Source organism: Chiloscyllium plagiosum, chromosome 6, assembly GCF_004010195.1.
Source record: "Chiloscyllium plagiosum isolate BGI_BamShark_2017 chromosome 6, ASM401019v2, whole genome shotgun sequence".
NCBI lineage: Eukaryota > Metazoa > Chordata > Chondrichthyes > Orectolobiformes > Hemiscylliidae > Chiloscyllium > Chiloscyllium plagiosum.
Window position 1 is genome coordinate 91,568,832 of NC_057715.1, and position 22,002 is coordinate 91,590,833.

Below are 22,002 nucleotides of genomic sequence, written 5' to 3' on the forward strand. Positions count from 1 at the left end.
TAATAGTTGGGGGAAATTATGATGTGATTAGGCAAGATTTAGGATGCATTGGATGGGGAAGGAAACTGCAGGGGATGGGCACAATTGAAATGTGGACCTTGTTCAAGAAACAGCTACTGTGTGTCCTTGATAAGTATATATCCTTCTGGCAGGGAGGAAGTGGTCGAGCGAGGGAGCCGTAGTTTACTAAAGAAGTTGAATTTATTGTCAAGAGAAAGATGGAGGCTTATGTGAGGATGAGGCGTGAAGACTCAGTTACGGCACTTGACAGTTACAAGTTAGCCAGGAAGGACCTAAAGGAAGCACGAAAAAGAGCCAGGGGAGGAGGTTAAGTCTTTGGCAGGTAAAATCAAGGAGAACCCTAAAGCTTTCTATAGGTATGCCAGGAATAAAAGAATGGCTAAAGTAAGATTAGGGCCAGTCAAGGACAGTAGTTGGAAGTTGTGCATGCAGTCCAAGGAGATGGGAGAGGCGCGAGATGAATATTTTTCATCAGTATTCACACTGAGAAAAGACAATGTTGACAAGGAGAATACTGAGCGACAAGCTGTTAGACTAGACAGGATTAAACTCATAAGGAGGAGAGGTGTTAGCAATTCTGGAGAATGTGAAAATAGATAATTTCTGGGCCGGATGGGATTTATCCTAGGATTCTCTGAGAAACTCGGGAGGAGATTGCAGAACTTTTGGCTTTGATCTTTATGTTGTTGTTGTCTACAGGAATGGACCAGAAGACTAGAGGATAGCAAATGTTGGCCCCTTGTTCAAGAAGGGGAATAAAGGCAACCCTGGTACTTACAGACCAGTGAGCCTTACTTCGGTTGTGGGTAAAGTGTTGGAAAGGATTATAAGAGGATTTTTAATCATTTAGAAAGGAATAATTTGATGAGGGATAGTCAACATGGTTTTGTGAAGGGTAGGTCGTGCAACACAAACCTTATTGAGTTCTTTGAGAAAGTGACCAAACAGGTGGATGAGGTTGAAGTGGTTGATGTGTATATAAATTTCAGTAAGGCATTTGATAAGGTCCCCTAGGGTAGGCTATTGCAGAAAATACAGAGGTATGGGATTGAGGATGATTTTGCCGTTTGGATCAGAAATTGGCTAGATGATAGAAGACAGAGGGTGGTGGTTGATGGGAAATATTCAAACTGGAGTTCTGTTACTAGAGGTGTACCGCAAAGATCTGTTTTGGGGCCACTGCTGTTTGTCGTTTTTATAAATGACCTGGATGAGAGCATAGAAGGGTGGGTTAGTAAATTTGCAGATGACACTAAGGTCGATGGAGTTGTGGACAGTGCCGGAACATGTTATAGCTTACAGAAGGACATAGATCAGCTGCAGAGTTGGGCTGAGAGGTGGCAAATGGAGTTTAATGCGGAAAAATTAGGTGATTCAGGTTTGGAAGGAGTAACAGGAATACAGGGTACTGGGTTTAAGGGTAAGATTCCAGTGTGGATGAGCAGAGAGAGCTCTCGGTGTCCATGTACATAGATCCCTGAAAGTTGCCACCCAGGTTGATAGGGTTGTTAAGAAAACATACGGTGTGTTAGCTTTTCTTGGTAGGGTGATTGAGTTTCGGAGGGATGAGGTCATGCTGGGGTTATACGAAATTCTGGTGTGGCCACATTTGGAGTATTGCATACAGTTCTGGTTGCCGCATTATAGGAAGGATGTCGAAGCTTTGAAAAAAGATGCAGAGGAGATTTACCAGGATGTTGCCTGAAGTGGAAGGAAGGACCTATAAGGAAAGGTTGAAGGACCTGAAGCTGTTTTCTTTAGAGAGAAGGAAGGTTGAGAGGTGACTTAATTGGGACATATAAGATGTTCAGAGTATTAGATACGGTGGACAGTGAGCGCCTTTTTCCTCGGTGATGGCTAGCACAAGGGGACATAATTTTAAATTGAAACATCTCTATGACTTTATGACTCTATGAAGGGCAATAGATATTGGACAGTGGTCAGAGGTAGTTTCTTTACTCAGAGAGTAGTAAGGGCATGGAATGCCCTGCCTGCAACAGTTGTAGTCTCGCCAACTTTAAGGGCATTTAAATAGTCACTGGATAAACATATGGATGAAAATGGAATAGTACAGGTTGGATGAGATTCAGATTGGTTTCGCAGGTTGGTGCAACATCAAGGGCGGAAGGGCCTGTACTGCGCTGTAATGTTCTATATAGTTAATACACTCCAACCAAGGCATCATCCTCATTGATATCCTCTCCAAAGCCTCTTCCTATAATGTGCCAACCAGAAATATACATGATACTCCAAATGTGACCAAAAGTAAATTTATACAGTTGCAACATGACTTGCCAAGTTCTATACTCAGCTCCCTGACTGATGAAGGCAAGCTTGGCAATGCCTTTTTTTCACTGCCTGATTCACTTGTGTCGTCTCTTCCAGGGAACAATGTACTTGCACGGCAAGATCTCTATATATATCAATGCTCCTAAGGGTCCTACCATTGACTGTAACTCTTGCAATTTATCTCCCAAAACGTATCACCTCTCACTTGTCTGGATTAAGTTCCATCTGCCATTTCTCTACCCAGCTTTCCAATTGAAACTATATCCTACTGTATGCTTTGACCATATTCCTCACTCTTCACAACTCCTCCAATATTCATGTCATCTGAAATTTACTAAGCAGACCACCAATGTTTTCATCCAAATTGTTTATATAACATACAAATAACAGGTCCTTATACTGATCCTTGAGGAACATCGCTTGTCACAGATCTCTACAACTATTTTCTGTCTTCTTTGTATCCAACCTACCAAATCATCGTGGATCCCATGTGATTTAATCTTTTGGACCAGCCTACAATGAGAGACCTTGTCAAATGATTCAGTAAAGCCCATGTAGAAAGTATGCCCTACCTTCATCAATCATTTTCGTCACTTCCGTGAAAAACTCATTAAATTTGTAAGACAAGATCTTCCCTGAATAAAGCCATGCTGACTATTCCTAAAACATCCATTCTTTTCCAAATGTGAGTAAATCCTGGCCCTTAGAACCTTCTCCAGTAATTCCCCTACTACTGATGTAACATTCAGCAGGCTGTAATTTCCTGGATTATTCTTGTTGTCCTTCTTAAATGAAAGAACAGCATTGCCTATTCTCCAGACTTCCAGAGTCTCACTTGTGGCTAAAAAGGATGCAAAGATTTCTGTCAAGATCCCTTGACTCCAAGTATCTTGGCATAGATGCCATTAGGTGCTGGAGACATATTTACCTTAATGCTTTTCAAGACACCTAACACCACCACCTCCTTAATAAGAACATGCCCAAGAATATCAACATACCCATCCCTAATGTTAACATTATCCATTTCCCTCTCCTTAGTGAATACCATAATGAACTGCTCAGTAAAAGCTTCTCTGGCTCCATGCATAAATTCCTTTAGTGGGCCTACCCTTTCCTAGCTATCCACTTGCTCCTAATATGGTAAAACTGACTTGGGATTATCCTTAACCCTACTTACCAAGGGCATTTCATATTCCCTTTTAGCCCTCCTAAATCTTTGTTTAATTTCTTTCCTACATCCTTTAAATTCCTCGAGGGCCTTGACTGATTTCATTAAACCTTACATTTGATTCCTTTCTCTTTTTGACTAAACTTTCAATATCTCTTTTCATCCAAGGTTCCTGAATCTTAACATCCTTACCTTTCATCCTCTCAGAGACATGCTGGTTCTAAACTCTGATCAACTGCCCTTTTAAAAGACTTCCACTTGTTGGATGTGGATTTACCCTTAAACAGCCTTTCGCAGTATAATTTCTCCATGTCCTGCCTAATGCTGTTGCGACTAGTCATTCCCAATTTAGCACATTTGTCTGAAGATCAGTCTTATTCTTAGCGATAATTATCTTGAAGCTTACAGAATTCTGATCACTGTTCCCTAAATGCTCCCCCACTGCAATTTTGATTGCCGAGCAAGACTCCAAATACAATACAAGGGTAGCGGGTTTTGAGAAGATTTGTAGCTCAGTTTGAGGTTCTGGATGTAAGTTTGCTCGCTAGAAGGTTTGTTTTCAGATGTTTCGTCACCATACTAGGTAACATCATCAGTGAAACTCTGGTGAAGCAGTGGTGGTATGACCTGCTTTCTATTTGTGTTTAGGTTGGTGATGTAATTTCCTGTGGTGATGTCATTTCCTGTTCTTTTTCTCAGAGGGTGGTAAATGGGGTCCAAGTTGATGTGTTTGTTGATAGAGTTGCGGTCAGAATGCCATGCTTCTAGGAATTCTCGTGCGTATGTCTGTTTGGGTTGAACAGGTACCCAATAGACATAGTCCGTTGATTTCTCAGCAACAAACCCCAAAAAGCAGATAAAACACATCCAGAAACCTTAGCCACTCTCCCCTACATCTTAAAAATGACTGCCAGACTACTCTTGGTAGCCCACACACCCACCAACACACTAAAATAGCAGCTAATAAACTGAAAAGACCCTGTAAAGACAACAAGCAAAAGAAACGTCATTTACAGAATACCTTGCAAGAACTGTAACAAGCACTACATTGGACAAACAGGCAGAACACTAGCCACCAGGATACATGAACACCAACTAGTCACAAAAAGATATGACCCACTATCATTATTATCCTGACGTACAGATGAGGAAGGACACCACTTCAACTGGGCCAACAGATCCATCCTAGGACAAGCCAAAAAGGGACATGGCGAGAATTTCTGGAAGCATGACATTCCAACCGAAACTCTTATCAACAAACGCATCGACTTGGACCCCATTTAATATCCTCCGAGAAAAAGAACAGGAAATGACATCATCAACCTAAGGAAACCTAAGCACATAAAAAGAAAGCAGGTTATAACTCACTGCTTCACCAGAGGCTCACTGATGATGTGATGAAATCAGGTAAACTTGCATCAAGATCCTTCTCTTATGTTATAGCCTCACTGGAAGATAACCATAAGTATTGCTTTCTGACATGATTAATGAGAAATGGTGATTCTTTGAACAATTCTGTGAAGATAACTTACAATTAACTATTTATTTTGTGTAATTCCAAGCTATTTTGAAATTATATTTAGCAGAATTTTAAGTTTAAGCAAGTTAAGGTAAGATTTTGAATGGCAAATAGAAGCAACTGACTTCTTCTAGAGAGCAAGAAAACAGAGCACAAAAGTTGGGCATGCAGGGCACAGTAAAAGTGAAAGAGGAAAGAGAAGGAGGCAGCAAGAGGTTGGAAGCTTGATTGCTTTCAAGTTGGCACTGGCTTTCTGAAGTTCTGGACTTAAAATGGTAACTGTTTTCCCTTCACACATGCTACCTTGCCTACAGAGTTTCTCCAGCAATTTCTGCTTTTCTTTATTTCTGGCGTTCTGGTTTATCACAGCTGTTACCATTTTGGCTTCATTAACTGCCATAGAGAGGAAATAAAATTTGCAATGAGCCTTTATATCCTTGGAAAAAAATTTCCAGATCTGTCACATTTATTACTTAAGATTACCTTGTCTCACTTCATGACTTGTCAGAACAATATTATTTAGATTATGCAAGAAGGCAACTATTTGTGGCAAAGACTTTGCAGACATGACTAATTTCAAGATGTGAAGTAGTGATGTCAGTTCATCTCTGACAATCATTTGATTTCAAAATTCATATATTTTGCATCGAGAGAACAGTTCTTTTAGACTACATTTTTAAAAAATCAAATCAACTTAATTAAAATTGCGCCCAATTCTGCACGAGTAAATGCAAAAGTAAATGTCATTGTGACTAACAATTTCAGTCGTCTTCAAAAACGTTCAATCCCAGAACTGGACAGGTTTCACTGAATAAATTACAAATCCTATAATTTGATATCTACATTGAAATATAGGAGGGATTCAAAAACAACTTAATAACTCTTCTAGATTTCAAAGAGTTTGATCATTTGTGAGTAAACAGTCTTTGTTTCAATTTGATCATTTATTTTGAATTGAAATTGTTGAGATGGATTCAGCCTGATTTGTATTGGTAGTTAGAAACAATCTTGATCTGGCAGCATTGGAACAAAAGTGAATTTGTAAATAATGAATATCTAGCTTATTTGGAGTTATGACTGTCTGTCTGTTCAAAACATATAATTAATAGTCTCATGTTGCACCTAAATCCTTCCCACTTGGATTGCATATTGCTATTTACCCAGTTACTGTGATGTACTGCAGTCGAGATCTTGTTTAAATAAATGTCATAATGAGCAGAGTATTTCTTCTTTAAAAATATGTACTTTAAGTAGAATGTCCACAATACAGTGATCATCAAGAGCATCAATTATATGAGAAAGATGAGGATGCATTCTCAATGTGCACTCAGAATTATTAATTGGCATAAGCTAATTTCAGAAGATACTGCTTTTGTGTTCAAAGAACTTGGGTATTTCAGAAACAGATGATCAGTATAGGAGATCATTTATTAAGTGTTTTTATGTTGTTCCTTGGAATTATTTTGCCCTAAGTGTGCCTACCTGATTAAATTATCTTGAAGAAAAGGTAGAGTATTTTGCCAGCCTGTGTCTGATTCTGGCTTAATTTGAGCTCTTACTTATCTGTGATGGTGCAGGCTTGTTTCAAGCTGACAGCAGTGACCTTATCAAAAAATGTAGTGAGACTGGGATTAAATTCTGTTTTTGCTTCTAGGGTACTATATTTGCATAGAGGCATGTAAGCTTCTCTGACAGCAAGAATGTAATCTTAAAAAATGGATTTGTACTACAATCACACTTTCTAAAATTCAGTCATGGGACGTGAGCATCACTGGCAGACCAACATTATTGCCTGACCCTAATTGCCCATGTGAAGGTGGTGGTCACGGGGGATTCAGTCCATGTCTTGCAGTTAAACCCACAATTCTATTTGGGAGGCATTCCAGGATGTTGATGTAGCAATAGTGAAGGAACAGTGATATATTTCCAAGTCAGAGTGGCGAGTGACTTGCCGGGAAATTTGTAAGTGGCAATATTCCTCTGTATCTGCTGCCATTGTCCTTCTAGATGGAAATGGTCATGGATTTAGAAGATGCTGTCTAGGGGTGTTCAAATTTCTGCTATGCATCTTAGAGCTTGTGCGCACACTGTACTGATCAGTGGTGGAGAGAATGGATTTTTGTAGATGGGGACAAATCAGGTGGGCTGCTTTGTCCTGGACGGTGGCAAGGTTCTTGAATGGTATTGAGCTGCAGTCAACCAGGCACTGTCACACACCTGAGTTGTGACTTATAGACGATGGCTTGGCTGTCAGGAGTCAGGACGTGAGTTACATGCTGCAATATTCATGACCTGTGACCTGCTTTTACAGCCACTGTGTTTGTATGGCAAATCTAGTTCAGTTTTTGGTCGATGATAACCCCCAGAATGTTGGTCACGGGGGATTCAGTGACAGTAGATCCATTGAATGTCAGAGGGCTATGTTAGATTTTCTTTTATTGAAGATGGTCATTGCCAGGCATTTATGTGGTGCAAATGCTACCTGCCACTTTTCAGCTCTAACCCGTGTATTGCCCTGGTCTTTTTGCATTTGAACATGGACTGCTTCAGAATCTGAGGAGTCATAATGATGCAGAGCATTGTGCAATCATTTGCAAACATCCCCACTTCTGGCTGTCTGGTGGATGGAAGGTCATTGATGAAGTAGCTGAAGATGGTTGAATCTAGGTCCTGGGGATCTCTTGCAGAGATGTCCTGTAACTGTATTGACTATCCTCCAACAGTCACAACCATCTTCTAATGTGCCAGGTATGACTGCAGAGCGTTTTCCTCTAGGTTCCCATTAATTCGTTTTGTGAGGGCTCCTTGATGCTATACTTGGTTGCATGCAGCCTTAATGTCAAGGATTGGCACTCTCTCCTCACCTGGAATTCAGCTCTTTTTGTCCATGTTTAAAACAAGGCTGTAATGAGGTGAGGAGCTGAGTGGTCCTGACATTGCCTAAATTGGACATCACGAAGCAGGTTATTGTTGAGCATGTGCTACTTAATGACACCTTCAGTCATACTGATGATTGAGAGCAAACTGCTGAAGTGGTAATTGGTAGGATTAGATTTGTCCTACTTCTGGTGTGCAGAACATACCTGGGCAATTTTCCCCATTGTTTGCTCGATGCCAGTATTGTAGCCCTGCTGGGGCAGCTTGGCTAAGAGCATGTTCTGGAGCACAAGTCTTCTGTATTATTGCTGAAATGTTATCAGGGCCCATAACCTTTGCAGGATGCAGTGCCTCTAGCTGTTTCTTGCTGTCTGGTGGAGTGAATCAAATTGACTGAAGACTGACATTTATGATGCTGTGAACAACTGGAGAAGGCTGAAACGGATCACCTATTGGGCACTTCTGTCTGAAGATTGTTGCAAATGCTTCAGCTTACCTTGGGATTAATGTGTTTCCTCAGCCATCATTGGCGATTGGGCTATCTAGTGAGTTGTCCACCATCTTTCACAAATGGATATGGCAGGACTGCAGAGCTTACATGTGTTTCATTGATTGTGAGATTGCACAGCTCTATCACTTGCTCCTTATGCTATTTAGCATGCAAATAGCCCTGTTTGGTAGCTTCACTGGGTTGACAAGTCATTTTTAGGTATGTCTGATGCTGCTCCTGACATGCCCTCCTGCACTCTCCATTAATTTAGGGTTGATCACCTGGCTTGTTGGTACTGGTTAAGTCAGCGGTATGCCAGGCCATGAGGTTTCAGATTGTGTTATGTATCTGACTCTGCTGCTGTTGTTGGCACAATGTATCTTATTGTCCAGTCTTGAATTGCTAGAACTATTCAATCTCTGTCCAATTTAACACAGTGCCTCACATGATGGAGTATAGTTGAGACTTCCTCTCCACAAAGACCGTGCAGTGGTCAGATTTACTGATATTGCCGTGGACAGATGTAATAGGTAAATAAGTGGGGATAAGGGCAAATATGTTTGTTCTTTTTGTTGGTTCTCTCACCACCTACTGCAGACCCAGTCAAGCAGCTATGGCCTTTTGGACCCAGCCAGATCGATCAGTGGTGTTATTGTTAAGCCATTCTTGATGGTGGGCATTGAAATCCCCCACCAGAGTACGTTTTGTGCCCTTGCCACCCTCAGTACTTCCTTCAAGTGTTGTTCAACATGGAGGAGTGTCGAGGGAGGGAGGATGGTATGTGGTAATCAGCAGGCAGTTTCCTTGCCCATGTATAAATTGAAACCATGAGACATCATGGTGTCCAGAGTCAATGTTGAATAAAGGGCCACTCCCTCCCAACTGGAAACTACTGTGCAATCATCTCCTGAGGAAATCTACCCATAAGGTATTCCTTGCAGTTGATAGAGAGGTTGACCCTGTTGGTCATGTCGAACATTCACCATGGATGGTGATGGTGGTGGCTGGGACATTGTCTTTAAAATATGGTTCCATGCATGTGACTGTCATGCCATTGCTTGACTAGTCTGTGAGACAGCTGTCTCAATTTTGGCACTCTGGATTTGCGCCAATGGGGTATGTTGAACTGAACTAATGACTTGGTGCCTGAAATAAATCTTAAAACAGTGTAAAGTTTTGCTCTGTGAAGAGCAGATTTCTGAAGCTGCCTGGCATCATTTAATTGTAGAACCGTATAACTGACAACATGGTCATTTGGCTTGTCAAGTCTGTCCTTTTGAGATGCAAACCAGTTCAATTCCCCAGTTCTTTCCACATATCTCTGCAATCCAATTCTAGCTGCCTGCTGAATCCATATCCATTAACCAATCAGATAGTTTGCTTGAAATTCTAATCACTCGTTGGGTAAGGAAGCTTTTCAGTATTGTTTCTGATTCTTCTTCCAGTCACCACCTGATCACTCCAGCTGGCACAAATTGATAGAACTGGCATGGCATAAGGTCTGCTTACTATATGTAAGTTTTAATTTAGATTTACAGCCAGAAATAAACTCTGGCTTGTATAAAGCTCCAAAACCTTGTTTGAGTAAAATCCTGAACATAGAGGTTTATAATATCATGAGCATAAATAGGGTGAATAGCCAAGATCTTTTTCCCAGTCCAAAACTAAAGGGAATAGGTTTCAGATGAGAGGGGGAAATTTTAAAAAGGACCTGAGGGGCAACTTTTTCATGCAATCGGTGTTGTGTGTATGGAATGAGCTGCCAGAGGAAGTGGTGGAGGCAGGTACAATTACTGCATTTAAAAAGGCATCTGTTTGGGTATCTGAATAGGAAGTATTTAGAGGGACAGGGACCAAATGCTGGGAAATGGGATAGGTCAGATTCAGATATCTGGTTGGAACAGATGAGTTGGACAGCTATTTCAGTGCTCTGTGACTATGACCTCAAATGCCACTTTGAAACTTTCTGATGAAGCATCATTGACCAGCAGTATTCTTCCTTTCAATTATACTGCTCAGAATTTCTGGCAGTTTCTGGTTTATTCAAGAGTTTCAGTGTGTGTCGTATTTTCCTTTCTTTCCAGAACATGGTTTTATCAGTATGAAGGAGGAAAGAAACAAATAAACAGTGTTTCCAGTTCTAGTGGGAGAGCAATCAATCCCAAACTGCATAACTGCAAGTCTCCTTTATAAGTATATTCAAAAAAGCATGCATTATCCCTTGCCTCTTGCTAGCAACACAACCAGATGTAAAACCATATTTTGATATTTAAATCTGTAACTGGATTATTACATGCAGTGTTTGAAAGGTAAGGATTAAAATTTTGGCAATACAATCCTTTTTGTACTTAGTTTAAAATGTAAATCTGCAAACAGAATGGACTGAACTACACTTTACTATCAGCTGCATAAATAGTTTTAAGTTGTATAGGAACAGCAACGTCACCCTGACCTGTGAACGGTGTATAGAAATAAATAAGCGTGTGCACATTCGATTCATGATTCTCATGAAGATATTAAATACATCAACTTTACAATGATGCACAATTTTACAGTTTTCTAAATAACTAATTGTTATTTAGAGGTGATAATCAAAAATCTCCAAAACTTTACTGCACCATCCTCTTCCCTTATTACCACATTTAAAAGGAAACAAAATAATTTGCATTTTTATGAAATAATTTTGCTTTTTCAGGCAGTGCAAGAACATTTTAGAGCTAGCAAAGTGCTTTTGAAGTGTAGCCACTGCAGTAAGACGCCATGATCAATTTCATTCCCCATGTTGATGCTCCAGCTATGATTGATCAGCATGGCATTGTGCTAATAATTTGACATTTCCATTCTCCTGTTGAATTAAGGATAGATTCAAGAGGACCTGAAATTGACTCCAGTAACTACATTTCTTGAAATCCGATCTAATGATTAAGCTTATGGAAACGTGTGGTAGTTAAAGAGCAATATCACCAGTAAATATAAGGTTTTCTTTGCAATGTGGTTAAGTTGCCTTTTTAGAAAACTTGGAGAAAGTGAGGACCACAGATCCTGGAGATCAAAATCGAAGAGTGTAATGCTGGAAACGCACAGGAGGTCAGGCAGCATCAGAGGAGCAGGAAAATGAACGTTTTGGGTTTAAGCCCTTTAATAGGAATGAGGCTTGTGGGCCAAGTGAGCAGAGAGATAAATGGGAGAGGGTGGGGCTGGGAGGAACGTAGTTAATATATTGTGACTAGGCCTCCATAGCCTTCTGTGGTAGCGAATTCTACAGGTTTATTCTTCTCGAAAGAAATTTGTCAGCATCTCATTGCGAAAATGGCCTACCATTTATCCTCTGACGATGACTCTGTTGTGGACCTCCAGCAACTCCAAGAAACTTCCTTTGTGCTAGGTTTCAGTTTCAGGCCATTGTCTCTCTTGGCGATAGGTAGAAATTGGGGGTGAAAATATTAGTTTGGAGAGAAGGGTGGAGTGGATAGGTGAGAAGGAAGACGGACAGGTAGGACAATTCAAGAGGACGGTGCCAATTTGGAAAGTTGGGACTGGGATAAGGAAGGGGAAGGGGAAATGGGGTAACTGGTTAAATCTACATTGATCCCATATGGTTGGAGGATCCCAAAGCAGAAGATGAGGCGTTCTTCCACCAAGCTTGTGGTGATTAGGGTTTGGTGATGGAGGAAGCTCAGGGCTTGCATGTCCTTGGAGGAATGGGGGGGAAGAGTTAAAGTGTTCAGCCACAAGGCAGTGCGGTTGGTTAGTGTTGGTGTCCAGAGATGGTCTCTGAAAAGATCCGCAAGTTGGCATCCTGTCTCCCCAATGTCCTATCTCCTCTTTATGACTGGCTGTGCTTTTCTAGCTGTGCTTTTCTAAGTTTTTTAGAAAACTTAGCAACAATTAATTCAGTAGAAGCTCCACAAATCCAAGTACAGTAAATGTATAAATAAATTAAGTAGTGTCTAACACAATCAATCAAGAACATAAGCTGAGAAAATCTGCCTTTTAAGATGTTATTTCTTCCAGTTGATACAGAAATTTTACTCAGAGGTTATGCTCCATAGAATCCTCTTCCACACTTTTCACTGATTAAAGTTTGAATTTGAATTTGGTGGTTTGTTTCTTTTGGATGTGACGAGCTCAGAGAGGTCAAGGAGGAGATAGGAGAGAACCTAGAGAAAGGTACAAGTTCAAAGTTAGCATAGCGAGGAGCCTTGGGGAAAGTTCAACCGATGGGCAAGGTAATGGAAGGTAAGTAGCAAATGCATCTTTTTGGATGGTGTTTTCTTTGGTGACAAAGAAATCATGAATTCCTTTTTAAAGGTTGAGGGTAGACAATACAGACAATGGACAGTAGGTGCAGGAGTAGGCCATTCTGCCCTTCGAATCAGCACCACAATTCATTATGATCATCCTCGATCAGTATCCTGTTCCTGCCTTATCCCCATAACCCTTGATTCCACTATCCTTAAGAGCTGTATCCAACTCTTTCTTGAAAGTATCCAGAGACTGGGCCTCCACAGCCTTCTGGGGCAGAGCATTCCACACACTTACTACTCTCTGGGTGAAGAAGTTTCTCCTCAACTCTGTTCTAAATGGCCTACCCCTTATTTTTAAACTGTGTCCTCTGGTTCGGCACTCACCCATCAGTAGAAACATGCTTCCTGCCTCCAGAGTGTCCAATCCTTTAATAAATATATATGTCTCAATCAGATCCCCTCTCAGCCTTCTAAACTCAAGCGTATACAAGCCCAGTCGCTCCAATCTTTCAGCGTAAGATAGTCCCACCATTCCGGGAATTGACCTCGTGAACCTACGCTGCACTCCCTCAATAGCCAGAATGTCTTTCCTCAAATTTGGAGACCAAAACTGCACACAATATTCCAGGTGCGGTCTCATCAGGGCCCTGTACAGCTGCAGAAGAACCTCTTTGCTTCTATTCTCAATTCCACTTGTTATGAAGGCCAGCATGCTATTAGATTTCTTCATTGCCTGCTGTACCTGCATGCTTGCTTTCATTGACTGATGTACAAGAACACCTGAGGTCTCGTCGTACTGCCCCTTTACCTAACTTGACTCCATTTAGATAGTAAGCTGCCTTCCTGTTCTTGCCACCAAAGTGGATAACCACACAGTCATCTACACTAAACTGCACCTGTCATGCATCTGTCCACTCACCTAGCCTGTCCAGGTCACCCTGTAATCTCCTAACGTCCTCCTCACATTTCACCCTGCCACCCAGCTTTGTATGGCAGGGTAGAGGAGGAACAGGAGAGAAGTTCAAGAAAACTTACACATAGAAAACAAAACAGGAGTACCTTCACATTCAAGATGATCTTACAATATTGAGCAGCTATATCAGACAAGAAAAGATGGGCAGACTGGGTTCTTAGAAGAAAAGAGGGATCAGTTAGCTAAGTTGACTGGACACCTGGTGTGCAATGCAGAGTAATGTGAACAGCATGGGTTGAATTCTCGCATGGCTGAGGTTACCTTGAATGACTCTCCTTTGCAACCTCTACCCTCACCTGAGGTGAGGTGACCCTCAGGTTCAACCAGCACCAGTGAGAGAGCAGCCTTATGGCCTGGTATGAGTATGGTGGCTTATACTTTTTTAAAATAGGAGAAACATTGGTGTGGAGTAACCTAATAAGAGGCTTTTAAAATGCTGCAGTGTTTTGATTGTGTGGATTTGGACTGAATGTTGTGGGGAAGAACATAACTAGAGGTCATCATTAAATTGCTACCAAGAAAGCCATTAGGAATTCAAAAGAAATTTCTTTCTTCCAAAGGATGGCTTAAATGTGGAATGTAGAAGCATAGGAAATAGGAGCAGAACCAGGCAATTTGACCCATCTGCCCCACCATTCACTTGATCATAGAAAAGTACAGCACAGTACAGGACCTTTGGCCCACGATGATGTGCTGAGGATTAATCCTAACTAAAATAAAATAACCTAACCTATGCTCCCCTCATCTCACTGCTGTCCATGTGTATGTCCAGCAGTCGGTTAAATGTCCCTAACGACTCTACTTCCACCATTACCACTGGCAACTCATTCCATGCATTCACAACTCTCTGCATAAAGAACCTACCTCTGACATCTCCTCAAAACCTTCCTCCTAACACCTTAAAACTGTGACCCCTCGTAGCAGTAAATCCTGCCCTGGGAAAAAGTCTCTGGCTATCAACTCCATCCATGCCTCTCATTGCCTTGTACACTTCAATCAGGTCACCTCTCTTCCTCCTCTCCAGAGAGAAAAGTCCAAGCTCAGTCAACCTGTCCTTGTAAGACAAGCCCTCCAGTCCAGGCAGCATCCTGGTATACCACCTTTGCACCCTCTTCAAAGCTTCCACAAATTTCCTATAATAGGTTGACAGAACTGGACACAATATTTCAAGTGTGGTCTCACCAGGGTTATCCTTCAACTCAATGCCATACTCTTGCTGTCTCCCCATCAGCCTTCACAACTTTAGCCCCGAGAAAATTGTCTCTTTCCTAATATATTGTGACTAGGCCTCCATAGCCTTCTGTGGTAGCGAATTCTACAGGTTCATTCTTCTCGAAAGAAATTTGTCAGCATCTCATTGCGAAAATGGCCTACCATTTATCCTCTGACGATGACTCTGTTGTGGACCTCCAGCAACTCCAAGAAACTTCCTTTGTGCTTGGTTTCAGTTTCGGGCCATTGTCTCTCTTGGAGGGGATGGAGGGTGTGATCACTGATAGTGAAGGAGAGGGGGAAGAGAAGATGTGTTCGATGGTGGCATCTATTGGAGGTAATAGAAAGGGCAGGGGATGATCCTTTCCATGTGGAAACCACTGGGGTGGAAAATAAAGACATGGGGAAACCAATTATCCTGTGCAGGAGGGGATGTTCTGTGGACAGATGTGCAGGAGGTGAGTTGCATACAGCTGAAGGTCCTGCCGATCACATACTTGTTTGAGGGAAAAAGAAGATCATGTTGGAGGCTGCCCACTGAAGGGTAGCATCGTCTGAATAGATGTGATGGAGATGAAAAAACTGGGAGAATGGAATGGCATGGAATCCTTGCAGGCCAAATTGCAACATCTTATTTGTTCCTGAGCTGAGCTTCTCATTCTGGATGTAAGTTTCTCGCTGAAATGGAAGGTTCTTTGTCAGACGTTTCATCACCATACTAGGTAACATCATCCGTGAACCTCCAATGAAGCGCTGGTGTTATGCCCCACTTTCTATTTTTGTGTTTAGATTTCCTTGGGTTGGTGATATAATTTCCTGCTCTTTTTCTCAGAGGATGGTAGATGGGGTCCAAATCGATGTGTCTGTTGATAGAGTTCCGGTTGGAATGCCATGCTTCTAGGAATTCTCGTGTGTATCTGTTAGCTTGCCGTAGGGTAAATATGTTGTCCCAGTCAAATTGGTGTTTCACCTTCATCTGTATGTAAGAAATACTAGTGATAGTGGGTCATGTCTTTTTGTGGCTGGTTGGTGTTCATGTATCCTGGTGGCTAGTTTTCTGCCTGTTTGTCTGATGTAGAGTTTGTTGCAGTTCTTGCAAGGTATCTTGCAAGACTGCCAGACTACTTGGACCTCTTAGCATCATGGTAGCCCACAAACCCACCAACATGCTAAAACAGCAGCTAATGAACTTGAAAGACCCTATACAGACAATAAGCAAAACAAACATCATTTACAAGATATCTTGCAAGATCTGTAACAAACACTACATTGGACAAACAGGCAGAAAACTAGCCACCAGGATACATGAGCATCAACCAGCCACAAAAGGACATGACCCTCTCTCACTAGTCTCCTTACATACAGATGAAGAAGGACACCACTTTGACTGGTACAACACATCCATCCTAGTGCAGGCCAAACAGAGACATGCACAAGAATTCCTTGAAGCATGGCATTCCAACCAGTATTCTATTAATAAACTCATTGATTTGGACCCCATCTACCACCCTCTGAGAAAAAGGACCAGAAATGACATCACCAACCCAAGGAAATGTAAACCCATAAGTAAAAAGCGAGACGTAACACCAACCCCTCACCAGAGGCTCACTGATGATGTTACCTAGCATTGTGACAAAACGTTTGACAACAAACCTTCTGGCTCAGTAAGCAAAACTACATCCAGATCCTAAACCAGAGCTACAAACCTCAAAGCTCACTGAGCTTCTCATTTACAGAAAATAAACATTTTGGGGCTATTGAATAATGCCATTCCATTTGTCAGGAAAAACGATTGAAGGCAGATCCTTCTGTATATGTTGATTGTTATTACTAATATTATTTTGCAGTCTATTTTCCTTTTCCCTTCTTACAACTGCTCCCAAAAAAAATCTTACTGTAAATGTTCCTCTGCTTAGTTCCATAAAATGTCGAGAAGACTTCATGCAGTGAGAACATTTTGCTTCTGTTTATTATCTGTGACCGTCAGCAGTATCAGCAGGGACTGTCATAACTGCTGACCACTTTTTAATAATGATTCTAGCACACTGTTGTGTATGTCTTTTTATCTTTTGAAAGTTCACAGCTTGTGCCATGAATCATAAGTGTTGAACAGCAGATGTTCCCACTTCAATGAGGAGCCCACACTTTTGTATTGATTTTTGTATTTCGCATGCCAAAGTTGAATGAGAAACTCAGTAACTCCTTTATCATTTACATTGAGCCAAAGCATTCAACTACCTCTGCTGCATCGTAGGTTTTTATATGCAGTGCATTTTTATTTTGACAGCTGGGAGACCAGCCAGGACGATTTGGAATAAGTTGAGTCTGGTGATGACAAAGACTTGATGCAAGTTTGAGCAGCTAATAGCTGGAGTTTGGATTGAAAATGGGCGATGCTATGGGGTTGATATAGGTGGCCCTGGTAATGGAGACAATATTTATTTTATTTCTTCCTTCTACAAGCTCCATCTTGGTCCATCATGAACTTGGTATTCACTTTTTTGGAAAAGTATTCATAAAGTGAACAGAATGTAGTTTTTTTTATTGTAGCAAATGATCATAAATTGCAGATTTTTTCCTTGCTTACCTTCCCCATTCCTAGAGAGTTTCATTCCCCTGGTAATTTTGAATGCTATAGAGGTCTGTTTTTCTAAGCAGTGATTGCTGACACTGAACTGCAGTCAACCAAGCATGTGCACACATTGTGGAAGGCATGATTTCTAGCACTGATATCATCATGTAGGCTTTCTATGCTTAAAAAATTCTACTTTGGGGAATCAATCCAAATATGTCCTGGTATGTTAAGCAAATCCGATGGTTATCTAGCTGAGAAAGCAGCAATAATAACACCGCTATTAGGCCCCATAACATATTCACTCTCTGTCTATACTTTAACCAGTGGCATTGCTATACTCTTCTCCATAGGCTACTTTGTCAGCAAACTGGAACTTAACTTGTTTCCATGTGGAAAGTCCTTCATTTTCCACCTCTCCCAATGTTTGTGAGCAACTAGTGTCTCAGAATCTTCATTTACACCATTGGCATTGCTGCTTTTGACATAAAGTCCTGATAGCTCTCCTGGTCAAGAGACACCAGAGCAGGCACTGAACACCTTCAATGCTATAGACACCAGTCTTGGAGCCTGAATTTCCATGGAATGCTTAGCCATCCATTTGCTTTTACATGGACTGGCTTCCTGCTATGAAAAACGAGGCAGCTTCTTAACTATCTCCCATCTGGACTCCTTTTAACAATCAGCAACAGTTCTGCTTTCGTTGCCTGGCTTCCCTTTTTTGGTCTAGCATTTCTCACGGCTATTTACCCCTCTGCTATCTATCCCATGTGAAGCTTGTCATACAGGTGTAAATCAAGTTAGGAGTTCAGGGTTTCTTCGCAATTAACTGGGTGAACTAGTTTTAATGCATTTTGATATAAAATGCTAATTTCAGTTCTGATGCTTCATTTATTTCAGGTTGGTTTTATGAATCCTGTCTAATGTGTGTGGCCATTTTAAGTCAGTGGGTTTTTTTTTCATTTTTTAAAACCAGTTCACTCCATGAATGTCCCAGTTATTAAAATCAGATGTTGACATTCAAAAATTGATAGTCCATATTTTATTGCTATCGTGACAAGTGTTCAATTATTATTAAAGATCTTGGTTTATACTAGTCTTCAATTATTTTCAGGATTTCAAAATCATCTTGTCATTTAAGCATTTTTAAGTGAATGTGTTAAATTGGTGAGAATAATATAAAGTTGCTTACAACGCAAAAGCCCATTAGTGTCAATAACAGTGACATTGGTGCAACTATTTGGCTCTTGTGCTAGTCAAGATCCAAAACCTATTTTGATGGTAACACCTTACTTGAACCCAATTTGCATAATCTCCAAAAATGCATTAGGAGAAATTGATTTTTTGAAAAGAAATTATTTTCAGACTTTAATTTTTAAAATGTTTCTCAATGTCTTCCTTTGTTTTCAGTTTAAAGTACCTGCAGCAAGCAGTGCTATCATAACAAATGGTAAGGAAATATTCAGTATTTTAATACAATGTCATTAATATCATTAACATTGAGTGTTTTGCTCCTCTTTGGATAAATGTTTTATTGGCAGATACTGCCAAATTCTAAATCCAGAATAATTATACAATAAGCATTTAACAGCCTGAAGTGTGTACAGCATTTGAAAATTCAGGATGCAAGTTAACATTGTCAATATTTTTATTACTCTAGTATTTTTCATAAGGTACTCAATATGTATTACTGTAGTGTAGGCGCAATAAGGAAAATGTCTTTGGTGCTTTTGAAGAGAGACAATTTTAGAAAATTGACACAACTCTACATTCCTTTAAAATGCACTGAATAGAAATATGTTGACACAGACGTTCATGCAGTTTTTAAAAATGTTTTGATCACATAAGTCTGAATTGCTGAATAATCTGTAATGTAAAATATAACTAGTATGCTTACTTTTCTGCTGTCACTCAAAATTGTCATCTTATTTGCAGCAGTTTTCACCATATAACAAGAATAGATAGAGGTTTGCAAAAAAGCAAATTATAAGCATATTGAATCCAATGTACCGAACAGCCACACGTGATATCAAAGACGGGAATGCCAATTTTGTGAACGGTCTATCACTTCAGTGTGTACGCTGCAAATTGTAGCTACTTTAACTGCAATGTAATTATGTTCCAAGCTACTGTTCTTTCTGAAGTCTGGTTGTCTTCCTCCTGAAATTCCGATAGTTTAAGATGAATTTGTTTCATTGCAGATGGAATAGGCATCAACCCTGCTCAAACTGCAGGTAAGTGAAATTGTTTGAATTGGCAAATTTTGGGGGGCTATTATAGTTGATTCTATCTGTTTTATAATATATTGAATTTTATGATTTTTGAGCAGTTTCCAACCTTCATGTTAATAAGTTTTAAAAAAAAAAATTTACCAATAGATTTCATGCATATTTGAAACTGAATATATACCTTAAGTTCGTCATAGGCAATGGTTATTTATATCTGTAATATCATGTTAATTTAAATTTGTGTTTGTAATCATTTAAGAACAAAAAAGGCACAAGAATTAGCAGGTAGGCCATTTACCCCTTAGAGCCTGCTATGCAGTGCATTCGTTGAAGCTCTTTCATCAAAACCTCTATCCTAAATTTATTTGGAGATCAATAAAGTTCTGGATACAATCTTAAAAATGCACAACTGAGCACCACAGTTCTGAGCTAGAGGTCTTCTAAGTGAACCATAGTCATGGTTGAAATGCTTTATATGAGGGAAAGAAAAGTGAAGATGAAGGCAGCAGCACCCAGACACGACAAGGCCCACTTAGAAGTCCAAGAGGTAGGCAAGAAAGGAAGGGAATCTGTCCTACTGCTTGTCCAATGATTGCCTGTTGTCCAGAGGAGTACAAATAATTGACTGAGGTACCTATACGTTGGGCTGGTCTACATGCCAGATAGACTGCCTTGAGTATCTAGATTGATAAGCTACTTTCCAATGACCCAGACCCACCATTCTAAAGACACTGTCAGCTCCTCCTTCCCCCACTATCCCAGGTTCCAACTCTGTTCTGAGATTGTGAACCCTAGTTGTAAATTCTCTGGTCAAGGGAAATATCTTTCAAGCACAAGCCCTTAAATATTTCATAAGTTTTAATAAGACCACTTCTAATTTTTTAAAGTTCTACTGATCATAGACCTAGCCTACATGATCTCTCCTCAGAGGGCAAGTCCATCGTCCCAGGAAGCATTCTTGTCAACCGTTGTTTTATTCCTTCCAACGATATCATATCCTTTCATGGGTAGGCCCATCAAAACTGTACACAGTACTCCAGATGTTATCTCACAAAGGCCCTGTGCAATTGCAGTAGGATTATTTCATTTTTGTCCTTTTGTTTAAAAGTAGAACATCCTGTTTAATTTCCTAATTGCTGCTTGTATCTGCATGATAAGACCTCTGATTATATACATTGAGACCTAGATTCCTTTGCATACAATTTTTCCCATTTGCTCACCATTTAATAAGCTTTCTGCTTCTCCAATTCTGCAGCAATGTGCATGACGTCACCATTTCTCCATATTACATTTCCAACTGCCATGGATCAGGTACTCTTACCCCTCTGCAGCTCCTTTGCTTCCACCTCGCAGTTTACTTTTCACCTAACTTTGTATCATCAGAAAATTTGGATGCGTTATACTTTATCTATAACTTACATAAGGGGATTCAGATTGTTAATAGCCGAGGTCCAAGCTCTGATTCATGCAGTATCCCACTTGTTATAAACTGCAATTCAAAATAAGCTTTGATTCCTTCTCTTCCTTTACCTCCTGAAATCCATACTAATATATTTCCCCCTTTCCAGTGAACAGTAATTTTGTATATTAGTCTATTGTGCATTACCTTGTTGATTTTAAAAAAAATTTGTACCCACTGTATATACTAATTTTCCCCTGTATCCATGGTTCTTATTCGTAAATTGGTACATTTTTGAAAACTCTTGATGCATCTGTCTAACCTACTTTTCCTGTCACAAATCTGTGACACTATATAATCATATGGCAATTGCTTTGGTACAAATTCCTAATGACAGATTCATATATTTTCCATACGAGTAAAGACAGGCTAGCCAGTCTATAGTTGCCTGTTTTCCCTTCAACTACTTCTGAAGTTCAAATATATCCATGCTGTTTTCGGGTGACAGCATAGAAATGCAATTTGTAGTTGCAAATAACCTGAAGTAATTTAATCTCGAACTCGCAGTTACTGTGCTTGGATTTGGTGTTTGTTTTAGCTTGCCTTGCAGAACTAGAAGTTGAAGCATCTGCCTTTTGTAAAGGTCTGTGTTGCTTAATGGGCACACATCCTTCCATATTTGTAATGAGTATGTATTCAGTGTGTGGGAGATAGGTTTATCTGGTAGTTGCATGCATGAAGATCTGGATTGAATGTGCAGTCTTAACAGTCAGTGTGCAGGTTAGCTGTAAAGAAAAATAAATATGCACGCTCGATGTTTTGGACATGAAAATAGGTCATGTAGCACTTGACACGCAGATAAAAACCTAACTGGTCAATAAATGAAGACTAAAATGTCATAGGTGTAATCATTTTTTTCATGAAATTTTAACCTTGCTTTGATTTTACATTAGTGTAATTTAGGTGGATGACAATGTGTAGGTGCAGGATGAGCAAATGGGAATAAC

The 22,002-nt window shown here is 40.3% G+C and overlaps 1 protein-coding gene across 1 annotated transcript in view; it reads left to right on the forward strand.

Annotated features, from left to right (window-relative positions):
* Nucleotides 1–22,002, forward strand: part of ufm1 (ubiquitin-fold modifier 1) — a 37,896-nt gene that overhangs the window by 11,031 nt on the left and 4,863 nt on the right. Inside the window, exons 4-5 of the mRNA XM_043692117.1 lie at nt 18,779–18,818; nt 19,570–19,602. Coding sequence (XP_043548052.1) covers nt 18,779–18,818; nt 19,570–19,602 — 73 coding nt within the window. The remainder of the gene's footprint in view (nt 1–18,778; nt 18,819–19,569; nt 19,603–22,002) is intronic.